At 42.9% G+C, this 25164-nt stretch overlaps 1 protein-coding gene across 2 annotated transcripts; it reads left to right on the top strand.

Annotated features, from left to right (window-relative positions):
* Positions 1-8622: 8622 nt before the first annotated feature.
* Positions 8623-24700, top strand: lcorl (ligand dependent nuclear receptor corepressor-like). Of its 2 annotated transcripts, XM_076045692.1 has the most exons (8): positions 8623-8899; positions 10299-10364; positions 11453-11541; positions 11769-11907; positions 12206-12442; positions 12561-12642; positions 17802-22981; positions 23078-24700. In XM_076045692.1, the coding sequence occupies exons 1-8, from the start codon at positions 8806-8808 to the stop codon at positions 23083-23085; spliced, it is 5895 nt and encodes a 1964-aa protein (XP_075901807.1). In that variant the 5' UTR covers positions 8623-8805; the 3' UTR covers positions 23086-24700. The 2 variants fall into 2 exon arrangements, with proteins under 2 accessions (XP_075901807.1, XP_075901815.1); XM_076045700.1 differs by lacking the exons at positions 17802-22981; positions 23078-24700 and adding an exon at positions 13457-17683 and having other exon boundaries at positions 8630-8899.
* Positions 24701-25164: the final 464 nt, after the last annotated feature.

The following is a 25164-nucleotide window of genomic DNA, read 5'->3' as shown; positions in this document are numbered from 1 at the left end:
TTGACAGGATGCTAATGCACAGATAGAATGGACTGGACAGATTAGCAATCTTAAAAGCGCATCCCTCCTGTGTTGCTGATGGTGAAATACTGGTACATGTATGTCTTGGCTGTGAGAGGCAGCTCTGTCACTGGGTTTTCACTCATCCTAAACAAAAATAATTCTGTCGTATGACCCATTGAGCATCGCAATCTACTTAAGGGAAGATTTTTAACAATACTTTCTTTCAACAATTCTTTGGCTTCATGTCAACTAAAGACTTTGCTGTTGTTATTATTATTATTTTTTTTTTTTTGCCCAAAGTCGAGGTTTGAAGGTTAATGTATTCCCCTGAGTTCTGATGATTGGATCTGTAATTATGGCAGCAATGGTTTATGTTAAAGATTTTTCCACAACTGCCCTTTTTTTTTTTATCTTGCTGCAGCCAGGTAGGCACGCTGATATGGAAAGGCCTACAAGTTGGTGGACAAAGAGACGGCAAGAACCCCGCTGCTGTCTGTTATTTAATTCTTATCAGCCAGTCACAGCTCTTAGCGCAGACTCTCCGCCCACAGAAGATTAATAACTTCATCACAGCTCGCGTGGACACACACACACGCTCACACACAAAGGAAAACAGTCTGCATGTAAGAGTGGTCCATGAGCAATGTCAGCTTCAAATGGACGATTGCATTTTCATTTCTCACACCAACATTGCAACTATCACACTCGGCTGAAAATATTGGAATTACAAAGAAGGTGGTGTTCTTCTGCTATGCACTTTGAAACGCCATCATGTTTTGTTTTGTTTTTTTAAATATATTTTTCTTAGAGATAAAAGCAGGATAATTTTTTGAAACATCCCTAAAGCACGCCCTCCTTCGTTCTGCCAATAACTCAGGGGAGTTCGGCATCTGGTCCAAGCTACGTGGATTTCAGGGTGGCTGTAAATAACACCAGCAGCTTTTCCTGGAAAACCATCGTCCAATTTCCAAGTCAAGAAGAATCTATGTTTTATCTTCCGAGTCCCATGGACTCCCGCATCGCAAACAAATTTCCTAATGGTTTGACCATTAGTGTGTTTGTGTGTTCCATAGAAAGATAAGATTTGAGAATTAAAGATGGTGTTGTGTATTTTGTGTAAGGGGATATTTTTTATTGGAAATAACAAGTGTGAATTATTCATTTAACACCACAGATGGCTTCGCTGATGTAAATATTTTTGATACACTTTTGATATCAGTCACTGGCAAGAGAATAAAAGTGCTGTTCAATTATGTTTTCACATCATTTTTCAGAGTTTTATTCGTAAAACATGAAACATGTTAATAATATATTTAGCATTTATTTGTTTATCTATTGTTCAATAAAACCAGACTTATTATATTATTTTGATATGCAGCCACACTTTCCATTGGGGATGTGTGCTTATCCCTGGGGTGGTACAAAAGCAGAAAAATGTTTCAGTTAGATTGAAGATCACCTAATTTATTTGTAAATTAAATCTTACAGTGTTTGATTTTCTGTGCAAACTTTTATGACGACGTTAAGGAATGGAAAATATTGCAAAATGCAATCATTTTTTTTAGCCAGCTTATGTTCATATTTCCTCACACCCCTTGTCAGTTTCTATCCATCCTGTGAGACAATTGAGAGTTTCTGCGCCAGAAAAAGCATTGCATGTCAAACAGTCTGTCACAACATCAACTTATTTTCTTTATCCCTTTAAGTCTAAGACAGACGGGACAAATCATGATTATATTTATGACACAAATGGCTGGGTTCTGCAGTTGTGTTTCCCTCCTCCCTCCCTGTTGGTTGGCTTCTGTCTCCCCTGTATGGCCGCTGTCCTGACAGGGATCATCAGCGTTATCGGCTACACCTGCTTCCACGATTCACCTGATTGCCCTCCGCTAACCTCCACCTGTAGTAGAACCTGGATATGATCCTCTTTGTTGAACCTTTACACAAGTTTAGTTAAATAAATCTACCTTTGTTGAGCCTGCATTGTGGATACAGCTTATTTTGAACGTAGCAGCAAATCTGTACATTTTTCAGCAATTGATCAAGAAAAAGGCAATGAAAAGTGTTTTCCATGACAACAAAGTATGAGCGACTGTTTATCGTGGTTATATATAATGTAATTTTTGTATTGTTGTCATGTCTGAATTTCACTATGGGGAATAAAGCAGCCACTGCAAAGCCAACGTGAAAATTTGATTGCTTTCTAAGTCTATTTGCAGCCTCTTGACATATTTACCATCATTTCTCTGTTGTGTCCTTTGTTCACTCCATACAAAAAATCCTATGGTTTCCTTTGTGTCATTTAGCATGCTAAATGACACAAAGGTATTAAACGAAAGATTGGAAATTAGGAACTGTTCATACATCCAGGATCCTTGGGAGGGCTCAATTTTCCTGCCTATAAAGCGCAACTCTTCTAAATTAGTGAAAACATTGCCTCAGGCCAGTCTATCCATACATGATCTATAAAAAGGCCTCTAGGTTTTGCGTTGTTCCTCTGACAGGAGGAAAATCCAACAATGTTTGTCCAAAGAAGAAGATGTCCTTCTTTTACCTCTGAGCAAACATGTCAGGAGCACTTTTCTCAAAATAGATGGAGAGGCGGACTTAAAGACGGACACATACAAGCCAGAAAAGAAGCAGACAGGAAAGAAAGAAAAAAAAAGATCCAGATTGATCAGTCTCGGAGCAGACCTGGTTCGTTCCCGACTATTTCCTCCATAAAGTCAACACTTAACCTTCCATGTGTTTTTCGTTTCTCCATTTCCTCCTGTCTCTCCCTCATCTTCACCCCCCGCCCCCTCCCCCAATCATCCCCGGGGCGAGGTCTGGACCCGTGTACCTCCACTTTAAAATGACCCTCCACCTTCCCGTCCTCCCTGCGGTGCAACCCTCACCCTCCCTCAGCGACGTCCGTGTGTGTGCGTGTGCTTTTGTGTTTCTGCTTGTATGTGTATGTGAGAGAGAGAAAGACAGAGTGAGAGAGAGAGAGAGAGAGAGAGAGAGAGAGAGAGAGAGCAGTCCTGAGCGTTTCTCTTCAAAGTCAAGTGTTTTATTGTGTGCAGAATCAATGGTAATCCTCCACGGTGCTCCTGCACTGCACAGACCCCTGTGAGCTCCTTTCACCTCCGCGGTAACACACTCCTGGCTCAGCCCTGTCTTACACAAACACCTGCCCAGATGCACAAAAAAAAATGGGAAAAAAGCAGACAGCTCAGCCGTAGAGTGACATGACTCCTGCCGGGGCAGCTGGACAGAGACTCACTTCTGAAAGACTCTTTTTTGTTCAGCAGGAGTCTCCCCGCACAGCGGTGCACCTCAGACAGGCTCTGCATGCCCTTCCACGCACACCACGTTACTTCCTTCTACATTGCTGCGCGCCCTCCTCATCCATTCCGCAGTTTATCACGCTAATCCGCCACCTCAAACAGGTAAGAGGTTTGTCTCAGGCGGGCAGGCAGGCAGGGAGGCCAGAAAGCTTTTTAAAAAATGGAATGTGGAGAAAGTATGGAATAAATATGACCACGCTGATAATAACCATCATCTCTCATTTAGAGCCAGGAATTCTAAACAGATGTCTTTCTTTTTTTTTTTGCCTTCGCTTGCACAACAATGGTGACTGCGGCCGCCTGCTTGGAGGCGGAGGAACCGAAGCAAACGTTCACGCTGGTCGGAGATGAGAGCACTGTGCTGCTGCAGTAATCCCAGTGGCAAAGTTCCAAGCATAATACTAATCCCCAGGACACACACACACACACACACACACACACACACACACACACACACACACACGCACACACGCACTCAAAAAAAAACCAAGCCAGGTAATCATTTCCATATTTGTTTTCTGTGTGATCATATTTCTCAGCCCTTTGCATGTTTTAATAAAACAAAAAAAAACAATGCTGAACTTTGCGAAGTGGCCTGAGAAAGTTCCTTTGAAAATCCCCCCTTTTAAAAGGAGCCGCTCAAAGTGTGGCGGGCATCTGTGCCATGTCAAAAATTACACTAGCGCTCACTGCCAAAAAAACCTGAGACTCAGAACCTCCCCCAAACGGCCCCAACCTGAAATGAGAGTGGTTTCACTCCAGTTAAAGGCTTGTTTCTGATTCATTGGATGTGTGCGATTGAATAAATTGGATCCTATTAGCACAAATTGCACTCAATCCATCAGACGTCGCACATCGCCACCTGCCACAGCATGAGCTTTCATACAGAGTGACCCCTGTATTGAGGCCCTTCTAATTATTAAACATGGGTTTACGCACAAGAAATGGCAGCTGCTGATTCATCCGAGGGGACTTTAGGGAGAACAAAACCAAAAAAAAACAAAAAAAACTGCACTGCAAAATGCATGTGTGCAAAACAGCTTAATGTCCCAGCCCATTTTAAACTTCTTACACTGCAGTAAACTCGGCAAGATGTCTTGAGTTTAGTGTGAGATGAAACGTGAAAATAACTGCGGGGAATATGCGTCACAGTCAGTTTGAGGCCAGGCCAGGCCAAGGAAAGCGACTTCATGTTGAGCGGCGAGCGGAGCAACTCTAATTGTTGCCGCGAACAATAAAAGGCTGCTAATGCCGCTTTAATCCTGTTTAGATTAAATATGTTTCTTTCTTTTATGGCACTGGGCGAGGAGGCGGTGTGGAGGGAGTGTGTGTGTGTGTGTGTGTGTGTGTGTGTGTGTGTGTGTGTGTGTGTGTGTGTGGGAGGGAGGGGCTGGTTCTAATCATGTATATTAAAATAAAAAAGAGAGAGAAAAAAAAGAAAACAGGCTCATTGAATGCACCTGTGAATTTAATTGACCTAAATCCTCTTAACGAGCTCGGATCCTGGAGAGAGAGGAGGGCCATGAGGTGGATGTGATTTTTAAAAAAGAGGGAAAGCAGGAGGAGAAAGTGACTGAGAAGGTACTTAAGGCTGTTGTCACTCGGACTTGTTGAGGGAAAACGAAAATGTGACACCGGCAGCTACTGCAAGCAGGAGCTTCAAAACAAGTCCCAGGTGCACTCGCTGCACCTCTGTGGACTGCTGCAGCAATAAAACACGCTGGCAGCAGGGGTGTTTAAAGTTCCTCGGGGTCGCCGCAGAGGCTTTGGAGCGACTACACAGCTTTGTGCTCGCGCCTCGTTCCGTGACCATTAAACACGTTGGAGGTGGACCGCTTTGTTACTCCGCTTTTTAAAACACATGCGAATTCAATCACGCGCGCGACGTTTGCGGTGGCCCCGGACACATAATCACGTCTGTCCGGAGGGCACCTCGGGCCTGGATGGCGTTGGTCACGGCGTGGCCCCAGAGCTAGCGCTTTCATCAGCATCTCCACGGCAACCGGCACTAAGTCACCGTGACAACGCGTTTTACCTGAAGCCCGTGACAACTCCTCCAAGCTCAACAGTTCATCAGCTGGTCTCCTCTTGTTACTTTTTTTTTTTTTTGTAAGGTTCAGTGTGTAACATTTACTGTGATCTATTGGTATGAAGTGAAATAGAAAACAGATTTTCACAGTATAGACTAGCTGAACGCCTAAAGCAGCCCAGAATGTGAAAGTGGCTCAGGGTTACATGATGTAACTCACATCGCAACTCGTAAAAGTGGGACTTCTCGAAACAGGGATTAGCATCAGAGTCGCCGTTCGCCGATGGAATTTGCAAATGAGAGAACAATGATTCCAGTTCAACCTAGCAGTTGGATTGCAATTTGGTTTTTTTTTCATAGCTGAGGCTGAAGTGATCATATGGCCAAGAGATGAGAAATGTATTTGTTTCCAATATGCTTCCAAACTTGCCTCTAAATTTTCATCAGTGGGCCTTGAAAGACCAACCTCCCGAATCACGTGTCTTCATTCTGTTGCTGAATCAAACTAATGAGCTTCGCTCCACCTGTGCTGCAAAATGCATGCCTAACATTGCTCAAAGTTGACTGAAATCCATGATTTTTCACTGGCCTTGCTTCATCAGTTTTGTCTTGTCTTGTGTTTTGTGTTCTCAGTATTTTTGGTGAGGGCAGATGACTGGCTTCTGTTGACCGGACAGACACACCTGTTCCTGGTTTCTTAGTTAGTGGTGGCCAGCACACCTGTATACAATCAAACCTCTGAGCATTTAAACCTGGTCCTGTTTGTCACCAGGGGATTGGCCACTCTACTGTGGTACATGCGCGTTAGCCAGTATTTTTTCCAAACGTAGTATCGCTGATTGGTTTTGGGTTTTTTAGAAACTTGGACAAACTGAAAGCATCTGTGCCATCAGAATGCCTGCATACTACACATGCCTGCCCATCAACCTGCAATGTGCTTTGCTTAGCGCCCAACCACTTTGCCCCCTCACTTCTTGTTTGCAACATTAAATGGTCTTGTACCATCTCTCATCTGCTGAATCTGCCAGTTTTTACTGGCAAGTTACTCTTTCAGTGTCAGTTTGCTTTCAATGTCAGTTTTTTTGTTTTTGTGTGTGTGTAAGTGGATTAATTCATTTCATTTCATTTGAGTGGACACATGTACCCACCCATTTTCTCTCTCTTCTTCACCTGCATTCATGGTCGCACGAATGCTGTCGCCTATCCCAGCAGCTGCACAGTGAAAACAGGGTTAAACCATAGACAAGATGCCAGTTAGGGTTAGGGCCACACACAGAGACAATCAACTATTGGACATTCACATGTGTGCATGAGAGCCAGGAGAGAACCAATGAAGACATATGGATGCTGGATGCAAACTTGAAACAAAAAAAATATCTGGGAATCCAACGTTCTTTTTTCACATCATTCCTGCTTGACATAAAGTAATATCCTTAATTCACATTCATAATTGTTCACTTTTATATGTAAGGGATTAAATGACATAACTAACAAATGTACTCAAATCTCAATATTTTACAAGCAAATTACAATATAACAGTTAAATGAAATGCCATTCATTAGATCAGGGCCTAACTAATGATTTTCCTTAAAGAGTGGGATGAGATATGTGGAAAACATTAACTCACCTTTAAATAGACCCTACCCTCAAGAGCCCTTGTTGTAAAAAGTCCTCTGCTGACCCCATGTGGTTGAATGAAGAGAAGCACTCAGCCTGCCAATATCAATAGTAAACATTCTCAGAACTCATCATTGAAAATAATCTATTTTGATCGCTGAATTTGTCTATTCGTCTATCTATACGATTAATCAAGCTAAAGCTCACGTGATCCTGACATACCACTATGGTTTCTCAGTTTTAAGAGAAGAAAAAGTTGGAAGTCTGAGGATCAAAATGGCATTCCAGGGATTCTGCTGGGAGAATTTTATTGTTCTCTCAGCCAACGTGGCAGTTTTATATGTGCATGGTATGCTCCTCTGTCAGCAGGGAATGTCCCTAAAGTTTATATGATGGAGAATGTAAACACACACCATTTCCACACCATTACTTATGACTGTACTCGCTGTGTGTATTATATATGCATTTGGAATGTCTACCAACATCCTGCTCTGTATCATGTAAAGCTCCTGTCACTATTCACTGGACTGTGAAACCTGGGGGAGAGCCTTTCAAACAAGAAATGAGCATTTTACTTTGAATGCCCTAATATTTAATGTATTACAGTTTCATATGGATTTTAATAAACTATAAAGTGTAAAATGAGGTGGAAAACACTTTAAATATGTTGTTCAGTGAACACAGTTAAAACAGCATTCTAATAAATGCTTAAAGCAACATACAGTTATAATTTAATTATATACACTATTTACCAAAGCAAGGGGTATTTAGGTTTTTGGTTTAAACTTACAAATGTACCTGAAATGCACAACAACCTTCAAGTGAACTCCAATGATTTGAATCTTTGAATGCACATGTCCAACTGTTTATTGTTTCAGAATTTATTGCAATGCTGTCCGTAACACGGTGATAGACCGCAAAATCATAAACATAATTGTTTGATCCATGATCAGAAAAGTATGGTTCAATGCCAATATTTTAAGTAGATTTCCTCATCAGCTGTTTACATTTTGACATAATGAGACCAATTAAAAAAAATAGGGGAAAAAAGGACACGTGAGAAATGTACTTTTTTTTTGTTGTGGTCTCGCCACAACTGCTTCAACTTGACTGTCCTTTCAAAATATAACAGCACTGTATTATGAACAATTTACATATTACATAAATTTCACGAAAGTGAAAAGACGTTAGCCCTTATTTGTGATATTTTTTGTGTAAATATTAAAAGTGGGTTACATTTAAAATGGAATTCTGCACTTAAGACATAAGAAAAAGTCATATTAAATTTTACTTGACCTTTTGTCATTGTCACTTGATTCATTTTTAACGATTTAGATAATTTCCTACATGTTGCCACCGTAAAACATGAAATATAAGAGGGCAAAAACTCATTTTAAATAACGGTTCTATGCGTAAAGCTATTAGTTCATCGGATAATTGATAGTTGATGATGGGTTTAGAATCGGCACGATTTTTTTGTCAAGTTACTCGAATTGCACCACTGTTTGTGTATCAAACTCTGTCAAGTTAACGTTGACATGCTGCCATTGTCACTAGTACTCTTGCTTGTTTTTCAGAACTTTTAAAATAAGCGACTTTAAGCGGGAAAAGCCAGTGTTGTTTTCACAGCACGGCACCCAGGCAAGGGCGCTGTGCAGCACGACAGTTGGTGGCGATAATGCTCTGAGCAGCCACTGACTGAACCCCGGCTGCCGCTCTGCGAAAAAGAAGAAGCCGATTTGCGGCGTAAACGGTTGACAGCGGCTTCCTGACGTTCGGCAGGCAGGCAGAGAGAGGGGGCGAGAGGGAGGAAGGAAGGACGCAGAATGGCTACCGTGCAGTGCTCCAAATGCACGGCTGAGCGGAGGGGCTTTCGTCGGGAACTCGACTCCTGGCGACACAAATTGATACACTGCGTCGGTAGGGTCCATTTGGTGTTTCGTGTTTGTACATTTATCCCCGTGAAGTGGGGCAAGCTTTGGATGTATTTCGCCCGGGAGCTGGCGCTACAGCTAGCTCAAGGCTAGCAAACTAATAGCTGGAGCTAGTAACCTGGCAACATCGGTGGACAGCTTGAGCGCTTTTCTTAAGCTGGCAGGCTAATATTTACCAGCTGGCTAGTCGCCTTCCTTTGTCCCAGTCAGCTAGCTCACTGGTTGCCGGCTTCAGCTTGTTCATTTTATTATGTATGGGTTAAGGCTGTCTTGACCACACAGTTTTTATGGCGTTCCGTGAAATGTTAATCACTAGCATTGCAGCAGTGCAGTGCGAGCTGTACTAGTTTATTGATGTATATTGTTAGGGACATTCTGAAACGCTTACCGTAGCATAATGCCCGAAAACAGCGATCAATCATCGCCAAATTTCGTGTGGACATCTCCAGTCATGCCCACTTCCACCACACCAAAAACCAAAACGATAAACCCCATTTTATGGATACTGTTCACGTGAAGCCTGTTCCTCTCCATAGGTGCTCATTGTAGAGAAAATGCTTAACGTAGCTATATGTCCGAAAACGGCAATCATCCATCTCCAAATTTCACCTGGACATCTGGAGTCATGCCCATGGTTGATTGCTGATTTCGAACATTTAGCTACGTTAAGCCCTTTCCCTATAGTGAGCGTCTATGGAGAGGAAAAGGCTTAACGTGGACAGTATCCATAAAACAGGAGTTGACTATTTGGTTTTTGGATAGGTGAAAGTGGGCATGACTAGAGATGTCCACGTGAAATTTGGTGATGGTTGATGGCCGTTTTCGGACATTAAGCTACGTTAAGCGTTTTCGAATGTCCCTATTGTTACAGCGCTGTAAGAGAAGCTGCGCTAAACGGTAATGCTAACATTAACGCCAATGATGTCGGTGTTATTTCTGTGGGGAGACAGGCAGTCGGACAGTCAGTCAATGTCAGTTCTAAATTGGAGAGTCACAGCGCACTGTTCGTTGGGCTCGGGTAACGGTCGTTATTTTGAACTGCCTGAGACTGGCTGGGCGAAAGGTAGCTGAATTTTGCAGTTCTTCTAGGTAAACGGCAAACGTACTATACATGAGTAATACTAAGTCGAAGTAAATTGAATTCGCAAAGACACGTTCAACGACACAATCTTGTTTGTTTAAACACGACACTGAAGCATTACTCGTAGCAGCTGTACACGTCTGTACGTACAAGACAGTGGTCGTCTGTTTCTGTTTTACTCCTCTAGATTGTATAATACCATATGGTAGCAACGCACCCGCCCGGATGTTGAATTCTTTTTCGAATATCTTTTTCTACATGATTGCCAACCAATTGTTTTTTTTGTCTTTTTGTTATCTTTTAGGGTTCGAAAGCATTCTGGAGGGGATCTATGGCCAACTGCTACTCAGAGACCTCAATTTATTTGATGGTAAGCTGGTATTTGTGCCTTGAAATTGTGTTGATAATTGCCATCGAGTGATATAGAAATTTTACGGCTGTCAAATTTGTGAGACTTTGTTCCTTTAACAATTGATCAATTTTTTTTTTAATGTAAATTGTCAGAATAATATTTAGATATCAATATTCACTTGAACTTAAGAGAGTAGAATGGTCAAAAAGAAAACGCATACATTTTTATGAAAACGTCTTTCGTGTTTGTATTGACATTGTTTGTATTACCAGTACAAAACCTCCAGATAGTATTTTTATTTGCAGATGTGTTCCCATGAGTTCATAGTGACAAATGCGATTTTGTTCATGGTTAAATAATTAGTCTCCAGTGTCTGTACTCTGTCTGTCTCTAGCATCGTGCTTCTATCATTACCCCCAATTTGCTTTCACCAACACGGTGGAGCGAAACAACCAAAGTCAACTCACCCTTGTCCCAGACAAGGATAGTAAGAGGGGAAAGTTAGTGGACTATCCATGCTGCACATTAAAATGTTGTGCCATTGAACCTGACTTGTTCTAAAAACAGGGTAATATGATTAAGTACACTCAATTGTCAGCAAGCAAATATGTGAATTAAGTGAGATTATCAGAATATTTAAAGACAATGAAACTAATCCTGGATCCAGTGGTCATAAGAGTGTCGTTCCTTTCTTACATTGTCATCTTAATCTGGAGAAATTCTTTAAAATCCTTCATTATACAATTATTATATTGTCCAATGTGTTGCTGACTGTGGCTGTTGTTGTAACTCTGCTCCAAGTCAAAATGTATATTAATCCTGGTGAATATAATTACATTTACTTTAGGTGACATGCAATGACTAATTAAAACCGATTCTCCAGTATAGTAGGTTGTGAAGGGATTTCTTTTTATTAAAATTTTTTCCAGTCATTGCATAAAGATCCACTTCATGCTACAACACATACACACTTATCTTGTCTGTTGGAAGTCTTTTCGCTTCTATATTCACTTTCCCTTTATTTTTTTTTAATCCTGTCATAAATGTGTGTATCCATGATATTTCCCCATCTATTAATGCTGGCGTGTGAATTCTGTCTTTGTTAGATTGTGAGCCTGAGGAAGTGGATGACTGGTCTCCTGCAGCAAACAACTTTCACTGTTCATTTTGCAGCCTCCCTCTCGAAAAACTCAGTGTAAGTCTTTCTCATCATAGTCAACAAAGGACGGTTGCTTTATGTATTAAATACTAGAGGATGTTCATTAAATTAAAATATCTTCAGACTCCAGTCATGATTAAGAGGGTCTTCAAATTTGACGGCAAATTGTGTTTTTAATGTCTGCCAATAAAAGCATTCAAAATGTAGTCTATAATGTATCTCAAGGTTTTAAAGTCTAACTTTGAATCCTTTCACATTTTCAGGATCAAGCACATGCAGCCACGTCCCCCCAGTCATCCCCTCTTTCATCTCCCTCTGATTACTCTCCATGCCAAGCTCCAACTCCCTGTGAGAGCAGCCTATCAGCACACAGGTTCCTCCAAGCTGTGTTTCACAACAAAGGTGCGCCAAGTGTTTCATGTCTTGTGGACACGCGCCAGTCTAGAATGAGCTTCAGCAACTGACACTGAAGCAAAATTGTTAACTGTTAGTGACCAGTTAAAATGCTGTGTGATGAGATGAGCAACGTCACTGCTGCTTATCAAGCTTCATCCAAACGATTTGTGTGCCTTCACGTGCTCAAGGCTCCTTTGGCGTTCTGCTCTAGTGATTCTTGGACCTTTTTCCAATTTCTCCTTCTTTATTTTTTTTCCCTCCAGAAAAATATTATGCTTGTGTGCTTCTTTTCCTTCTTCCTCAGATGTGCACCTTGGCAGCGATTCCAAAATTCCTCTGGCCGCCCTGGAGCTTATGGATAAGATGATTCGTCAGTTTGCCCTCGAGTATGCATCCAAGTGCCTGCTCCACACCAGTACAAATGGTGTCACAACAAGGACCTCAACACCGCCCTCAACACCGCCATCAGATACACCAGATGTCCCATTGGACCTCACAGTGAGCCGAACCACGGAGAAGAAACGGTGTGAAAAAGAAGCAGGTAGGAAACTCCTCAAGCAGTCTGTGGATTTCAGTAACCCACACTTGGTGATGGTGGTTGATGGAGTTATCTTCTAAGTTGTACCCTGGTTTTCTAAATAAACATTATCTTCATACAGATGGTGTGCTCGACCTATCTAACAGGAACTCTTTCTGCTCAACAACTTCATCAGCAACCACATCAAACCACAAAGCCTCAGGGTAAGTAAGGGTTTCTTCAGTACATTCTTGGTATTTTGACTTGGAAAAGAAATAGATGAGAGAAGACCTTCCTTTGCAATTGGGGTCATTAAAATATATGTGTGAGTGTATATATACAATCTGCATTTTAATCAAGCACAATTGATTCCCTCTCAGTTTGACAGTTATCACAACAAAGTGCTTTTTTAAAAATGTGCTGCTTGGTTAAAACATACTTTTAATTTTAACATCTCAGTTGTTGGCTAATCTTGGGAAGAGAATGCTATGGGTCTCTGTAAGTCATCAATGATTGTGTTTGGTGTTTTGATTCTTTGGGGTTGACTCTTTTATCTCTTGAGCGGTAACGTCACAGTAATTACACTGTATTATATCATTTGGAAGGAGCACAGGATTGTACACTGAGAATATAATTGCAGAGGTTCACAAGGATTTATCTCCTCCCTTACTGTAAAAGTTGTAAATTATTCAACCTTCAAGCCTTTAGGATTCTCACTAAAGGATATCACAAAACTGCAGGGGTTGCGCCAATGTAACCGCAGCCATTCACAGACTGTCCCATGTGGACGTGAAGAGGCTTTGCCACACACGCACTGTGAAGGGTTTGTGTATGAGAAACGCACAGCGGCAGTGTGTGTGTGAGAGTCCAGAAAGAGGCTCAGCACAGACAGATATGAAAGCTAACAGTCACAGTGATGTTACCAACACAAGGCATAAAGGAGTGGACCCCTCGATCAACACCCTCTGTCCCATATGCCAAAATCAACCCTCCCCATCACCTCCATCCTGACCTGCTGTTTGGTCCTCCTGTCTCTAGGAGGCAACGCAGGCAGAAAGAAGAGTACATTGAGAGGAGCTTGGAGCTGTCTGAGGGTTTGCTGTCCACGGCCCTGAAAGACATTCGTTCAGGGAGGCTGCTGGAGCGGCGCGCTGCTTTGCTTTACGGAATACCTCTCCACACCCTGAGGCAAGGTCTGGAAGGCTGGGCTGAGGGAATTCTAGGGATGCCCCGTGGACTTGGGAAAGGAAGCAAGGATTTCAGGGATGAAATGGCATCATACAACATCCAGCCCTCAAGGCTGGGTGGCGAAGCCCGACTCGTTCTGCAGAAGGTGGCTGCCTGGGCAGAGCAGGCAGAAGTTGGAGGAGACGCAGAAGAAAATGGAGATTTGAGTTTTTCGTCATCCTCTTTTTCCTTTTCTCAGCCAAAGGGCGTGCAGAAAAGCGTCTGCCATACTTTTCCCCAGCTCAGGGACACGCTCCAGCTTTCGTCGAGCCCCACACCCAGCCTGGAGCCGCCCACACCTCTTCGAATTCCTCAGGTCCGCACCATGTCTGACGTAAACCGCTCAGTCCAAGTTGAGAATTGTGGCTTGGCGAAAAACCTCTACCAACGAACCTCATCGACCGAAGGCAGTGCCGTTTCATCGACCGCTAGTTCTCGGCCATCGTCCCTCTTCAAAGTCAAACCTCTGTTCTTACCTCATGGCAGTCAGGAAAGCGCCAACCACTCGTCTCAACGGCTGCTACCAGGAAGGTCCTCAACGGAAGATTATGACGACGGTGGAAAGGACAAGGATAAGCAGCCAAGAAAGAAGCGTGGGAGATACCGTCAGTATGACCATGACCTTTTGGAAGAAGCCATCACCATGGTAATGGGGGGTCGGATGAGTGTGTCCAAGGCCCAGGGAGTTTATGGGGTGCCCCATAGCACGCTGGAATATAAAGTCAAAGAGCGAACTGGGACGCTGAAGAATCCACCCAAGAAAAAGTCTGCCAACTACACCTCATCCAATCCCAACTCATCTGGTTCTGGATCCATGGCCAGTTCTAACTCAGGGACTCTAGCCTCAGCTGACGATGCAAAGAGGGTCTAGACCACAAAACACCTCCAGGACTCCTCAACACTTGAATCCATTTCTCTGTTTCTGGAGACTTTGTACAACACAACACATGCCTTTACAAAATATATGGTTATTGATATTCAGGTCTTAAACTGTGTATGTAATGTGATGGTCATACTTCAGTTTGCATTTTTTCTTGCTTAGTCCTGGGCTTTGATAGCGCACCAATCAAATTGAGTGTATCCTCAGAGGCAGAGGTGCTCATGGACATTTTGCTAATGGGAGCATCTTCATTCAGAAAACACTCACATTTCAGCTTCTCGATGAAGTTTCCTCTTTATTCAAATGTTTTATCTAGCATGACTTTCATGTCCTTGTCTACCAGTGTGCAATTAATGGAGTTAATATAAAAGTATTTCAAGGAGATGACGATGGTGTTTTGTTGCAGCTCGTTAGGGGTCTGTTTGATTTGATAGGATGCTGTTTCTGCCCACCTGATTGCCCAGGATTAAGTCTGAAAAACAAAACCGCTCAAACAAAGTGTGACTCACATTTACTCTGTGTTATTTTATTAGGTTATTCAGGTTTGAGTCAACTCTTAAAGTTCCTTGATAATGGAACGCTGATGATTGTCATATACAGCTTTCTATCTCTCTGGGTATTTCACCCGGGCCACTGAAGTGACTTAGAGCCATTATAAACAGTTAAAGACTCTTTGCTATTGGTAGATATATCTACAAACAGGGAGATTGTACAGTACAAGCTGATGTGGTGGCTGCATTTTCCGAGTTTTTATTGAAGAGATTAACTTTTAAAGCCATTTTGTGTCCATGTAGTTTGTCCTTGTAATCGTGCACGCTACTCTGAAAATTATATTGAGTCTAGTTGAAATGCAGCTGTGCAGCATGTTTTGATATTGTGCACTGATAACCTAGGAAGTGAATGTTATTGTGCATGTGTACTGTTTGTGAACGATGTTCCTTTTACTGTAACATATTGACAGATTCTGCTATTGTAGCTGTATGACGCAGTGTTTTCAGTGGTTGCTACGCTTTGACTCAGCTGTACTTGCTGTTCTTTAAATTATTTCTTTTCCACCCCTGCGGTCAAAGCGAAGTACAGATACTAAGATGAGGTCAAGTTGAAGTACAGATAAGATAAAAGTCCCATTTACCAAATGTGACTCCGGTTGAATAGAGCCAAGCAGTATCTTGTGGTTTAAATCTCACGCATGACTGCTACTTAAAGCGTTTATGGGTCTGAACCATTCCCCCAGTTCAGCTCATTTTGACTGACATTTGTTGTGTAGATAAACTATAAGGGTTGTTCGTTTTTGTTGTTTTGTTGTTTGGTGGCACTACAAGAAGCTGCAGGCTACACAGTCAGTTTCTGGGAAAGCAGTATGTCTCCTCTCCACTTAAGACTGTCTTCAAGACAGGCCTGTTTTCATTGACAGTGCTACTACCAAAGCAGCAGTTCAGGGTTATTCACACAAAGCTGCTTTGATTTGTTTGACTGTGATGTCAGCCTACTGGTCAGTTTTCTCTTTCTCTAACCTCATTGCCACATACAGAATACCTCTGAAATGTATCTGCCTGTTAACCTGTATAATGCCCAGATTGTTCTCTCAGCAGTGATAAGTATGCAAGGTCCGCCTGGCAGAACTGTTGTCACCTGAGGTTGTACACAATAGACTACTTTGTTATACCAGTACAAGCATAGAAATGTTGGCTGAAAGCTGACCTCCTGGACAAAAGAATATTGGCTGTCACTGATTTGCAGTGTCCAGTGTGGAGCTTGTCCTCTGCACACCCTCGTAAAAATGGGGGCCACCAGGGGTGTCTGTGGCTGCATCCCTGGAAGATCAATCAGGGCTTAAAGCAGCACATGAAAGTCTTTACCACTATGATGCTTAATCTGCTGGGACGTCGGATTTTCTTAGTTTAAGATCACCCGATGAGCTTTTTGGCGTGTACGGAACATAGCCCAAGTGCAACTACATTAACTAACACTTACACCACTCTATTGTCTGTCAGTTGTGAAGCCAAGCGTATAGGAATGATCTATAAATGGCGCCTGCCTTCTGGTATTCTTCAGAGACCTGCTATGTTCTTAGATTGGGCGAGGGAGGACAGATCCCTTTTGCATGTGTTTGTCCTTTTTATTACGTCATTTGCAGTTTTAAAGCTATTTTGAAGTTGTTTTTCTCTCTCCACATACTCTGTAATTCCAATTTTACAAATACTGATGTCCAGGCTGCTGCTGTGTCTGTTCAGAACGGAACACATTGTCTGTGCCTGGGATTACAAGATGGATGGAGCATCATCTCTGGGAACTGTTTAACCATTTATATTAATGGAACTCTTAAGAAACCTCAACACCTTTCTAATTAGGTGTCTCTCATGTCAAACTGCAGTTTACAGTACTCTGGATTCATAACAGGGCTTTCTGTTTGTTTCTTAACTGATTTTCTAGCCGTCTTTGAAATTACTCAACAGAAATCGGCTACGTATGCATAATCACTGCACCCTAATTTGCACCCTATTTTCTACAACTGAAAAATGTTTTTTGTTGTAGAAGCCTGTTTTGTGTTGTTGCTGCGTACTTATTTATTAATTGTGCTTCAGAAGTGTGATTTTTGCTAGTTTGATTGTTGTAGTTTTTGATTTGTAATGGAAAACTTTAATGCAATGTGAAATTTTATGATGCTACAACTGCATGAAGCTTTAAATGTTAGTCTGCATAATTTATTCAATCCTGAATCTATTTCCTCACTATTGTGGATGTTCAGTGCTTATGTTGAATTTCAAATGAAATCCTTAAGTAATTTAAAAAAAGAATAGTAACCATGATATTTTCAACTGTAGCACTACAGAATGTATCACTTCTATAAAGAATCTAGCCCATTCAACCAAGTGTGGGTGCATTCAGTACTTATGCTGTTTTAAATACGATACTTTTTAAAGGTATTCTAATTGATGCCTGTATTTTATTGTCATGAACTCACAGGCCTTGGTTTACCTACTTATTGACTTTAACATTCTAAGTTTGTTTCACCTGTTGGTTAACGGTGAATGTGCTGTTGGGTGGAGGGAGGGAAGAGGGTGTCTGGTTTAAGCGTTTCTACAATCATTCCTTCTGCTTTTTGCAGAATGTTATCGTTTGCCTTCAGCAACTCATCAATAAAACTGTTTTTGATCAGTTGCCTGTTGTAATTTCACTAATTGATTTGTCCCTGGTATTAGTGGCTCATAAGTTGTTTGCTTGTTGTGATTACGTTATGAATAAAACCTTCATTCTCTTTGTTTTTGCATCTAGCTCCCTGCTGCCATTATGTGTGGAAGAAAAGGATGCTCTGGAGCAGCACGTGACGAAGTGTCGTCAGAGCTGTCCTTTGGATACAGTTTTGAGCTCACTTTGTCCATCACATCGCTCTTTACTCTACCAGATTCTGAAGCTTGCACATCAGGAAAATCTCCTATTCCCAAATCACAGATCTGTAGGTCAGATTGTATGTCACTGCTGTCACCAGGGTGCAAAACCAGACCATAATGCTCGTCATGATACGGCCACGTTTGGCGAATGTAAAGCCCACAAAAGCTCACCATACTACCCAACTGACTGTGATCGCCAAAACCATGGCAGCACTATATGTCATCTTGAAGACTGCAAGCCGAATCGTAGCATCCCGCACTACCTTTTGTCAAACTGTAAAAGCGAAGCTCTTCAAATCTCAAGCTGCTGCAATTTGCAGAAGCCAAGGATGGAAACCTGCACTGCTCTTTGTCCTAAGAGGCTGCACCATAATTCCTGCCACTGTATGGCTGTTGACAACACCAACAACATTATGTGTGCATGTGTTTTCTCAACCAAATCCACATCCCTGTGCATTGCCTCTTCTAATTTATGCGCTTCCCCGTCAACCTGCTGTAACAAGGCCAACCTTTGCTCCTGCCCCCCTCTGTCAAATAATGCCAGTCTGGCACTGGCCAGGAAAGCAGTGGAGGGAGTGGTCAAAGACGGAGATCCTCCTTGTCCGGTCCTGAAGAGAGAGCAGAGTCCCTCTCCTCCCCCTCTGTCCCCCATCCCATCAGACGTTGATAAGAAAAATGATGATAAGCCACCCTCTCTCCTGCATCACGGGAAAGATGAGGGATTTGAACCTTTGGAAAAGGATGGTGGCACTGTGACTGACTGCTATAACAAAATGGTGGCAGCAGCCGACGGGGAGCAAGAGTGTAAGAGTCCAGCAAGATTTCATGCTGAGCAGAATGCGAGCGGAACATTACTGCAAGATGTTGTGGATCGCTTCAGTGAGAAATTGGACACAATCAGGCCTGTGGAGAAAGAGCCGCCTCTAGACACTACCGCCTTTTATGTCTGTGACAAAGAGTCTCTCAAGACTCCTTTAACCAGCCGGAACAAGCAGTTTCATGCTGATGCCCATCTTACTGAGATCATCACCACAGTGCTTCATACAGGGAGACCGAGTGACTACAATCTCAGTGAGCTATTTAATCGCCACAATAGCAAAGAGCCCAAATCCCCAAATACCCGTTTGCGACGTCGGCAAGAAGTCCTCGCCGCCAGGGCTACTCCCTCTAATGAAGCTTCAGCCCGAAGGCATTCATTGCAAATTAAGCGTGAGCTTGCCATGTTTGACCAGTCTTACACAAGGAAAAGGTTACTGCCATCAAAAAGAGCCAAATTAAAGGATGAACACGTTACTGTAACTACTTTAAACACGTCGGAATCAAAAATGGTTAAAGAGGAGCCTAAAAAAGAAAAATCAGTGGCTATGGAACTGGAATCTTCTCAGAGTAAAATTGTTAACGAGGGACCACTAAACAGTTTTGCTGCAAAAACTGACAGGAATCCAGTAAAAGAGGAGATCCTGGCAGCTGCAATAAAAAACAAAGTTCTCAACTTAAAATCTGAGAACACTGAAAGCGAGATCATTATTGAGGAAAAAAGTAACGCTGCACTAGACGGCAAAACTCAGGCCCCTAACCTCCAAAGTGCAAGTAGCAATAAAGGCTCAACAGGAGACCATATGCAAACACACACTTTGACAGTGACAGCCGGCTTGGCGAATTCTTATGTGCAGCCCTCTGAAGAGGGTTGTGTTGATAGTGTTGGGATTAATGGAGAAGGCCAAATGGAAAAAGGTCCCCTCAATGACAATACATCAGGCGAAAATCAAGATTTAAATGAGACAAGGAGGTCGAGGAGAAACATTGTCCCTCCCCAGCGATTCTCATCCTTTGTCACAGAGTCCAGAAAGATGTACTTTGTGGCTTGTTTCTCTGAAAACATTTTCAGTAAGAAAACACAAAAGGACAAGGCATTCACACCTGGCACCTTAAATGCAGTTCCACAGGATACAGCTTTGGGGGATGCTGACATAAAATTAAACCCTCTCACCTCTACATCTGAGCATAAGGGGAGGCATAACTTGGAATCTACTGCAGAAAAAGATGGACCCCACCAATTTTCTTGCAGCCCCTCCAAAAAGTTAGTTCAACAAAATATTGCCAAAGCAGAGAGTCCAGCAAAATGCAGTCCAGATGATGGAGCGGGAGACCGTAATTGCCATGCCAGATTGCTCCGAAGGCTACGCTCAACTCCCAACAGACTGGAGGACCTTAAGACAACCTCAACTGGACACAGATCAGATATAAAAATGACCAAGTCTGTTGCCTGTGTTGAGAACGAGGCCAACCATCATGTCCAGTACACCAGTCCCATCAAGCTGATGTTTGTATCGCCAGTAAAGGATAAAGAAGGGGTCAGATACAGTCTTAAATCAGCAGGTTCTGCTTCCAATGGACAAGCAGAAGAACCCTTTGACCCTTGTGTAGAGTCTTCTTGGTCAGGGACTCTGACCATGAAACCCAAAAACCAGAACACTGAGTTGGTCACTTCAAAAACCAAATCAGGTTGCTCACCATCCAACTTTGCTACCTCTCCTCCACATACACCCCCAAAGTCTGCTTCATCTTCACCTAAGACCTGTTTAGTATTAACCAAGACGTCATCACCATCCAAGTCTGTATCTTCATCACCCGGCAAGCCAATGAACACAACACCCAAGTCTTCACCAAGAAGGTCTTCCTCCTCACCGACCACAGCAGTGCAGTCAGTCTCTTTGTCTCCTAGGATAAGTCCTAGAAGGTCAGGTGAAGGCACTCCAACTAAGCGTATGGCAGGAACTGAGGGCCAGAGGTCACCCTGTAACTCACAGCCTCTTCATGAAACCACTCCTCCAAAAAGACGCCCTGGTCGGCCAAAGAAGCTCGGGCCACCGCTGGAGCAAAAAGTCAAAAGACCAATTGGCCGACCGCGCAAACAGAAAAATTTGGATCCAGTTAAGGATACAAATACAGTTCACAAAAATTGTGACCCTACCTCCGACAATGCAGACACTGCCAACAATCTCAAAATAACAGTGGTGTATGGCCGGTCAAGACGAAATAAACGGACTGTGTCTGAAGGATTGGGGCACCTGCAAACAGAATTTCATGAAGGTTGTCAAACAGTTGGCTCTCAAAGTGACATGGGTGTTTTAAGACACGCACCTAAAAGCAGCTCTTGTAGTACGGAAACAGCCTCAGCTGAATTGCCTGAGGAATTAAAGGTTGTCAGCACTGTAAGAGAAACTGCTTCGCAGTGCAATAGTAGCATCAAATATCAAAAACCGGATCAATCCGTCCCCCTGCGAAAACCTGGACGACCTGCAAAAGTGAAAATATCTGGAATCTCTGTCACAGTCACCACAGTGTCACCCCGGCAACGTAAAATTCAGATAAGTAAGAATACCCGGCAGTCTCCTGAGACATCGGTCAGTCGGAAAGTGCTTTTGACACAACTCAAGTCGACCAAAGAGCCTGTGACAATCAGATGCCACTCAGCCAAGGTAACGGGCATCGCGGACGAGGCAGCAGAAACGCGTGGCGAAAAAATGAAAGGCAAACTGCCAAATCAGCCCGTGGCCGTGCGTCACTCCATGAGAGTCAGAAAGCCCTCCATCCACTTTCTTCACGCAGTTGCCACCTCTTCCTTCAGGTCGTACAGCCACAGCAATGCTCTGCTGCGACGCTCCAAGCAATTCCTCCTGAACAAGGCCAGCAGTGAAAGGAGGCCGGCAGCGCAAGAGAGCAGCGTGAATCACGTGGCACCTAAAAAGCAGGCCTCTAAACAAAAAAGGCATTACATTCCTCAGGATCTTAGTAGAGTGGCGGGTGTCTCCGTCGACTCCATTTTTCCTCCTGAAGAGACTCTTCGGTGGTGGGCGGCGTCGGCTGAAGAAAAGACGATGAACCAGGAACTGGCCAGGAAGATACAACATATCTCCGACACCTGGATCTCAGACGCCGCGGAGAACGAAGACAGTGACATGGTCTTAAGGACGAGGGCAAGCACGACGGGCAGCAAGAAGTCCAAACATTCCTCCGTGGTTCGAACACTGTTTGACTGTTCTCCAAACAAACCCAGGTCCTGCAGCATGCAGCAGCTGTGCTCCTGGTTTATGCAGACCACGGAGACGCAGTCCCTCGCTATTGTTAAGAAGACCAGCTCTCGCAATCCTTACGAAGTCATGCATTTTCCCCGTGCCGTCAACAAAAAAAGTATTTGCCACAGTCCTCAGGCGGAGCGACTACACAAACACGTCCAAAAGTTTGCCAGGAACGTGCCAAAAACCCCTCTGCAACATCAGCAGGCTCAAAGAAGATTGAGGAATATGAGAGACACGTGGCCGCCAACACGCACGTTTAGACGGCAGCTTTTCTCTACCGTGACCACAGTGGGCAGATATCACAAAGGAGCTGGACGCAGCAGACACAGAGCTCATGGCAAATACCAGGCCACTCTCCTCAGAGCTAGGACAAGGTTCCTCAGTTACAGGGAAAGGAAGGAGTGGCCAAGTTTCAAGTTCTTAAAAGGACATCTGGGGACGGGGTTGAAGTTAAGACGTAAACGTAAAGCATTATGTGGCTCAGCAAGACACAGATTGTTGAGCCGCTTTGAGAACTACGCCGCCAAAAGCCCTGATGACCAAACGCGGTACTCCACAGATGTCCCGAAGGAGCAGAACCTCTGCTCAAAAGCTTGGAGTCCTCAGACGCTAAAGGAATGTCGAGTGTTTCTGAGGAAGATCAATTCCCCAGACAACGTATCCTGCACAAACTCCTGCACTGTGACACTGGAGGACGGGTCACCTTCCACATATCTTTATTCAGGACACAAGAGGGAACTAGTGGAAGTCGTTAAAACTGTGAAAACCGAACGGAAAATGAACGGGAACCAGAAGTCTGCGAGAGAGCTGGCAGGTGCGGCACTGAAATCACTCCAGGATCAGGATGAAATGCCAAATGCGAGGCAGAAAGGCAAATACAAAAGTTCTGGGACTTCTACTCTGGAACCCCCACCACCGAAAATGTTGAGACAATCCCGGATGAGGGGTCTGACTGGGCCACGGTGGTGCGACTATGTGTTTGGTAACTATCCTGCTTCTTTTGAGGAATATTGTTGTCGAGCAGTTGTATGTCCCACATGTTAGCCCGCGCTCACCCTCTTCTTTTTTCTTCTGGCAGAAAACTGACCTGGAAAAGGGACTCTGGTGAATTGTGGTGCCTTTGGACTTTCAGCTGACCACATAGACTGGCCATCCTCCTTGGGTTCAGTCTTACACTCAGCAGTTATGTAGCAGTCTAACTTAACTAAAGCCTGGTATTGCACTTTTTTCCATGGAAATGTGTCCAATATTTTTTTTTTTCTTTTTTTTGCATTTGTATTTTAATGCTCAAGCTCCCCCCTCCCCGCACAAGTTTGAACTTGCCTATTAAGTTTGGCCCACGTTGGCTCTTTGAAGGAACATGTGTGTGCATTAACAGTGCTGTCCCCCCATAACCCACTACTTAGTCAAAGCCACAACTTCTTTTATTCAATTACAATTTTATTTTAGAAACCAGTACCAGTAACCTTATAATTTATTTCCACTCTCAAATTGTACAGTTCTTAAAAAATTCCCATAATATATATTTATAGAACTTGTAGTTTCATATAGCTAATTTAAATTCTTATTTTAGCTTTCCTAGTTTTATTGAAATTGTATTGCATTGTCAACCCTTTTCTGCAATATTTTTTTTTTAAATTCTCAGTCAGCCAGTTTCGATAAAAGCAAGAGAAAAAGCAGTGGTAAACCTTTGACCCACTGCACACCTACAATTAGCTTTTAGTGCAAGAGTAATTCACTCCTCTTGTTCTGTACTAAAACCCTTCTAGTATGCAACAAGAGGTGTTTTTCACTGAATATTGGTAAATCATCAACCAAGATAAAAACGTAAAAAGTCCCACCCTCAACAAAATGTCTGTGAAGATAGAGAAAATGACTTGCCGTGGGTAGATATTGTGCCGTTTAGTTGGAGCTACCATACTTGGTTTTGTGTTCTGTCACTGTCCTCCATAGCAGATACTGTATGTTGATGTCACGTCAACTTTTTGCACTATTCCGTTTGAGATTATTATTGTTCTCCCCACACAGATGACTTATTCCCCCATGTTTTGCACAGCCTGCGTACCACCCCAGAACCCTACTGTAAAAGCAGAGAACATTTGGTGCAATAGAAACCCAGATGTTTTATCAGTATGTTATAATTTAATTGCTGACAGATGAATGGATGTACAGAAGTACCAGTGGCCTTGGATGTAACTGCAGTTTTCCCCTCAGTCTGTAAAAATGTTGCTGTACAGAGTTCCTCCCCACCTGTGTTCACCCTCTGGTTTATTTTTTTTATTTTTTTTGATCGTTACAATAGCATTATATGCCGCTGCAGGTTGAAATGTGGTGCTTTCGCAGTTTTACTTGTTTTGTTCTTCCCAAGTCTCAGTTTAAGATGCCTGCCTCCACTTGTAGGCCTTCACCTCTTTTGTTCTTGAACTGTGTGATAGGCTGATAAACACTATTCTTTGACTGTAGGTCAAACCTAAAAGCAAACTTTTATTTTTCAGTTTTTGCATTTGTCACTATGTTCAGCATTAAATCCTGTTGTAGCTGGTGGTCAGCCATGTGATCTGCAACCATCGACTGTCCATTGAAGAACCTGGTGCTAAACGTCTGATGTATCTCTTGTCCATTGTGTTTTTATACTTTCCGTTGCAGATGACGACAAAAAGTCCATCTGTGAATTTGAATAAAGTTTTTGAAGGTAAGAAAACTGTTATTGTGGCTGACAAAGCATCACATTTCAGGGTGACATTAACTTCATGATAATGAGCACTGCCAAAAAACAAGACAAGGTTAATACAGGTTGTCCTGGCTTAATTTAGCCTTGAATTTGAAGTAGGTTAAATTAATTTGCCATCTTCACCATCACTCCGTTGTGTGGACCTATGGTGCCACATTGAAATCCTTCATAAGGTTTGTCTCCAGCAGGGGCAGAGCAACAATCTCACCCTATGGAGAATGCTTTATACCTTTACTTTACCTTTCGCGGGAAAGGTAAAAAATGAATATCAGATTTGAAACATACTGTATGTTTGAAGTAACTGAAGTAGGGATGAAAAGACTTTTTACCATATTGAAGTTTTTCATTAGTTTTAAAGATGAATAAATTAAATGCTAAACGTTTCGCTTAAATAATATTAAGTAGTGAGTTGATGCACCGTGTCGGAGATGCCT

Source organism: Nelusetta ayraudi, unplaced genomic scaffold, assembly GCF_046127955.1.
Source record: "Nelusetta ayraudi isolate G7.1 ecotype Tasmania unplaced genomic scaffold, CSIRO-AGI_Nayr_v1 ptg000004l, whole genome shotgun sequence".
Classification (NCBI taxonomy): domain Eukaryota; kingdom Metazoa; phylum Chordata; class Actinopteri; order Tetraodontiformes; family Monacanthidae; genus Nelusetta; species Nelusetta ayraudi.
Note: the sequence above shows the minus strand (reverse complement) of the source record. Positions and strands in the feature narration are given on the sequence as shown.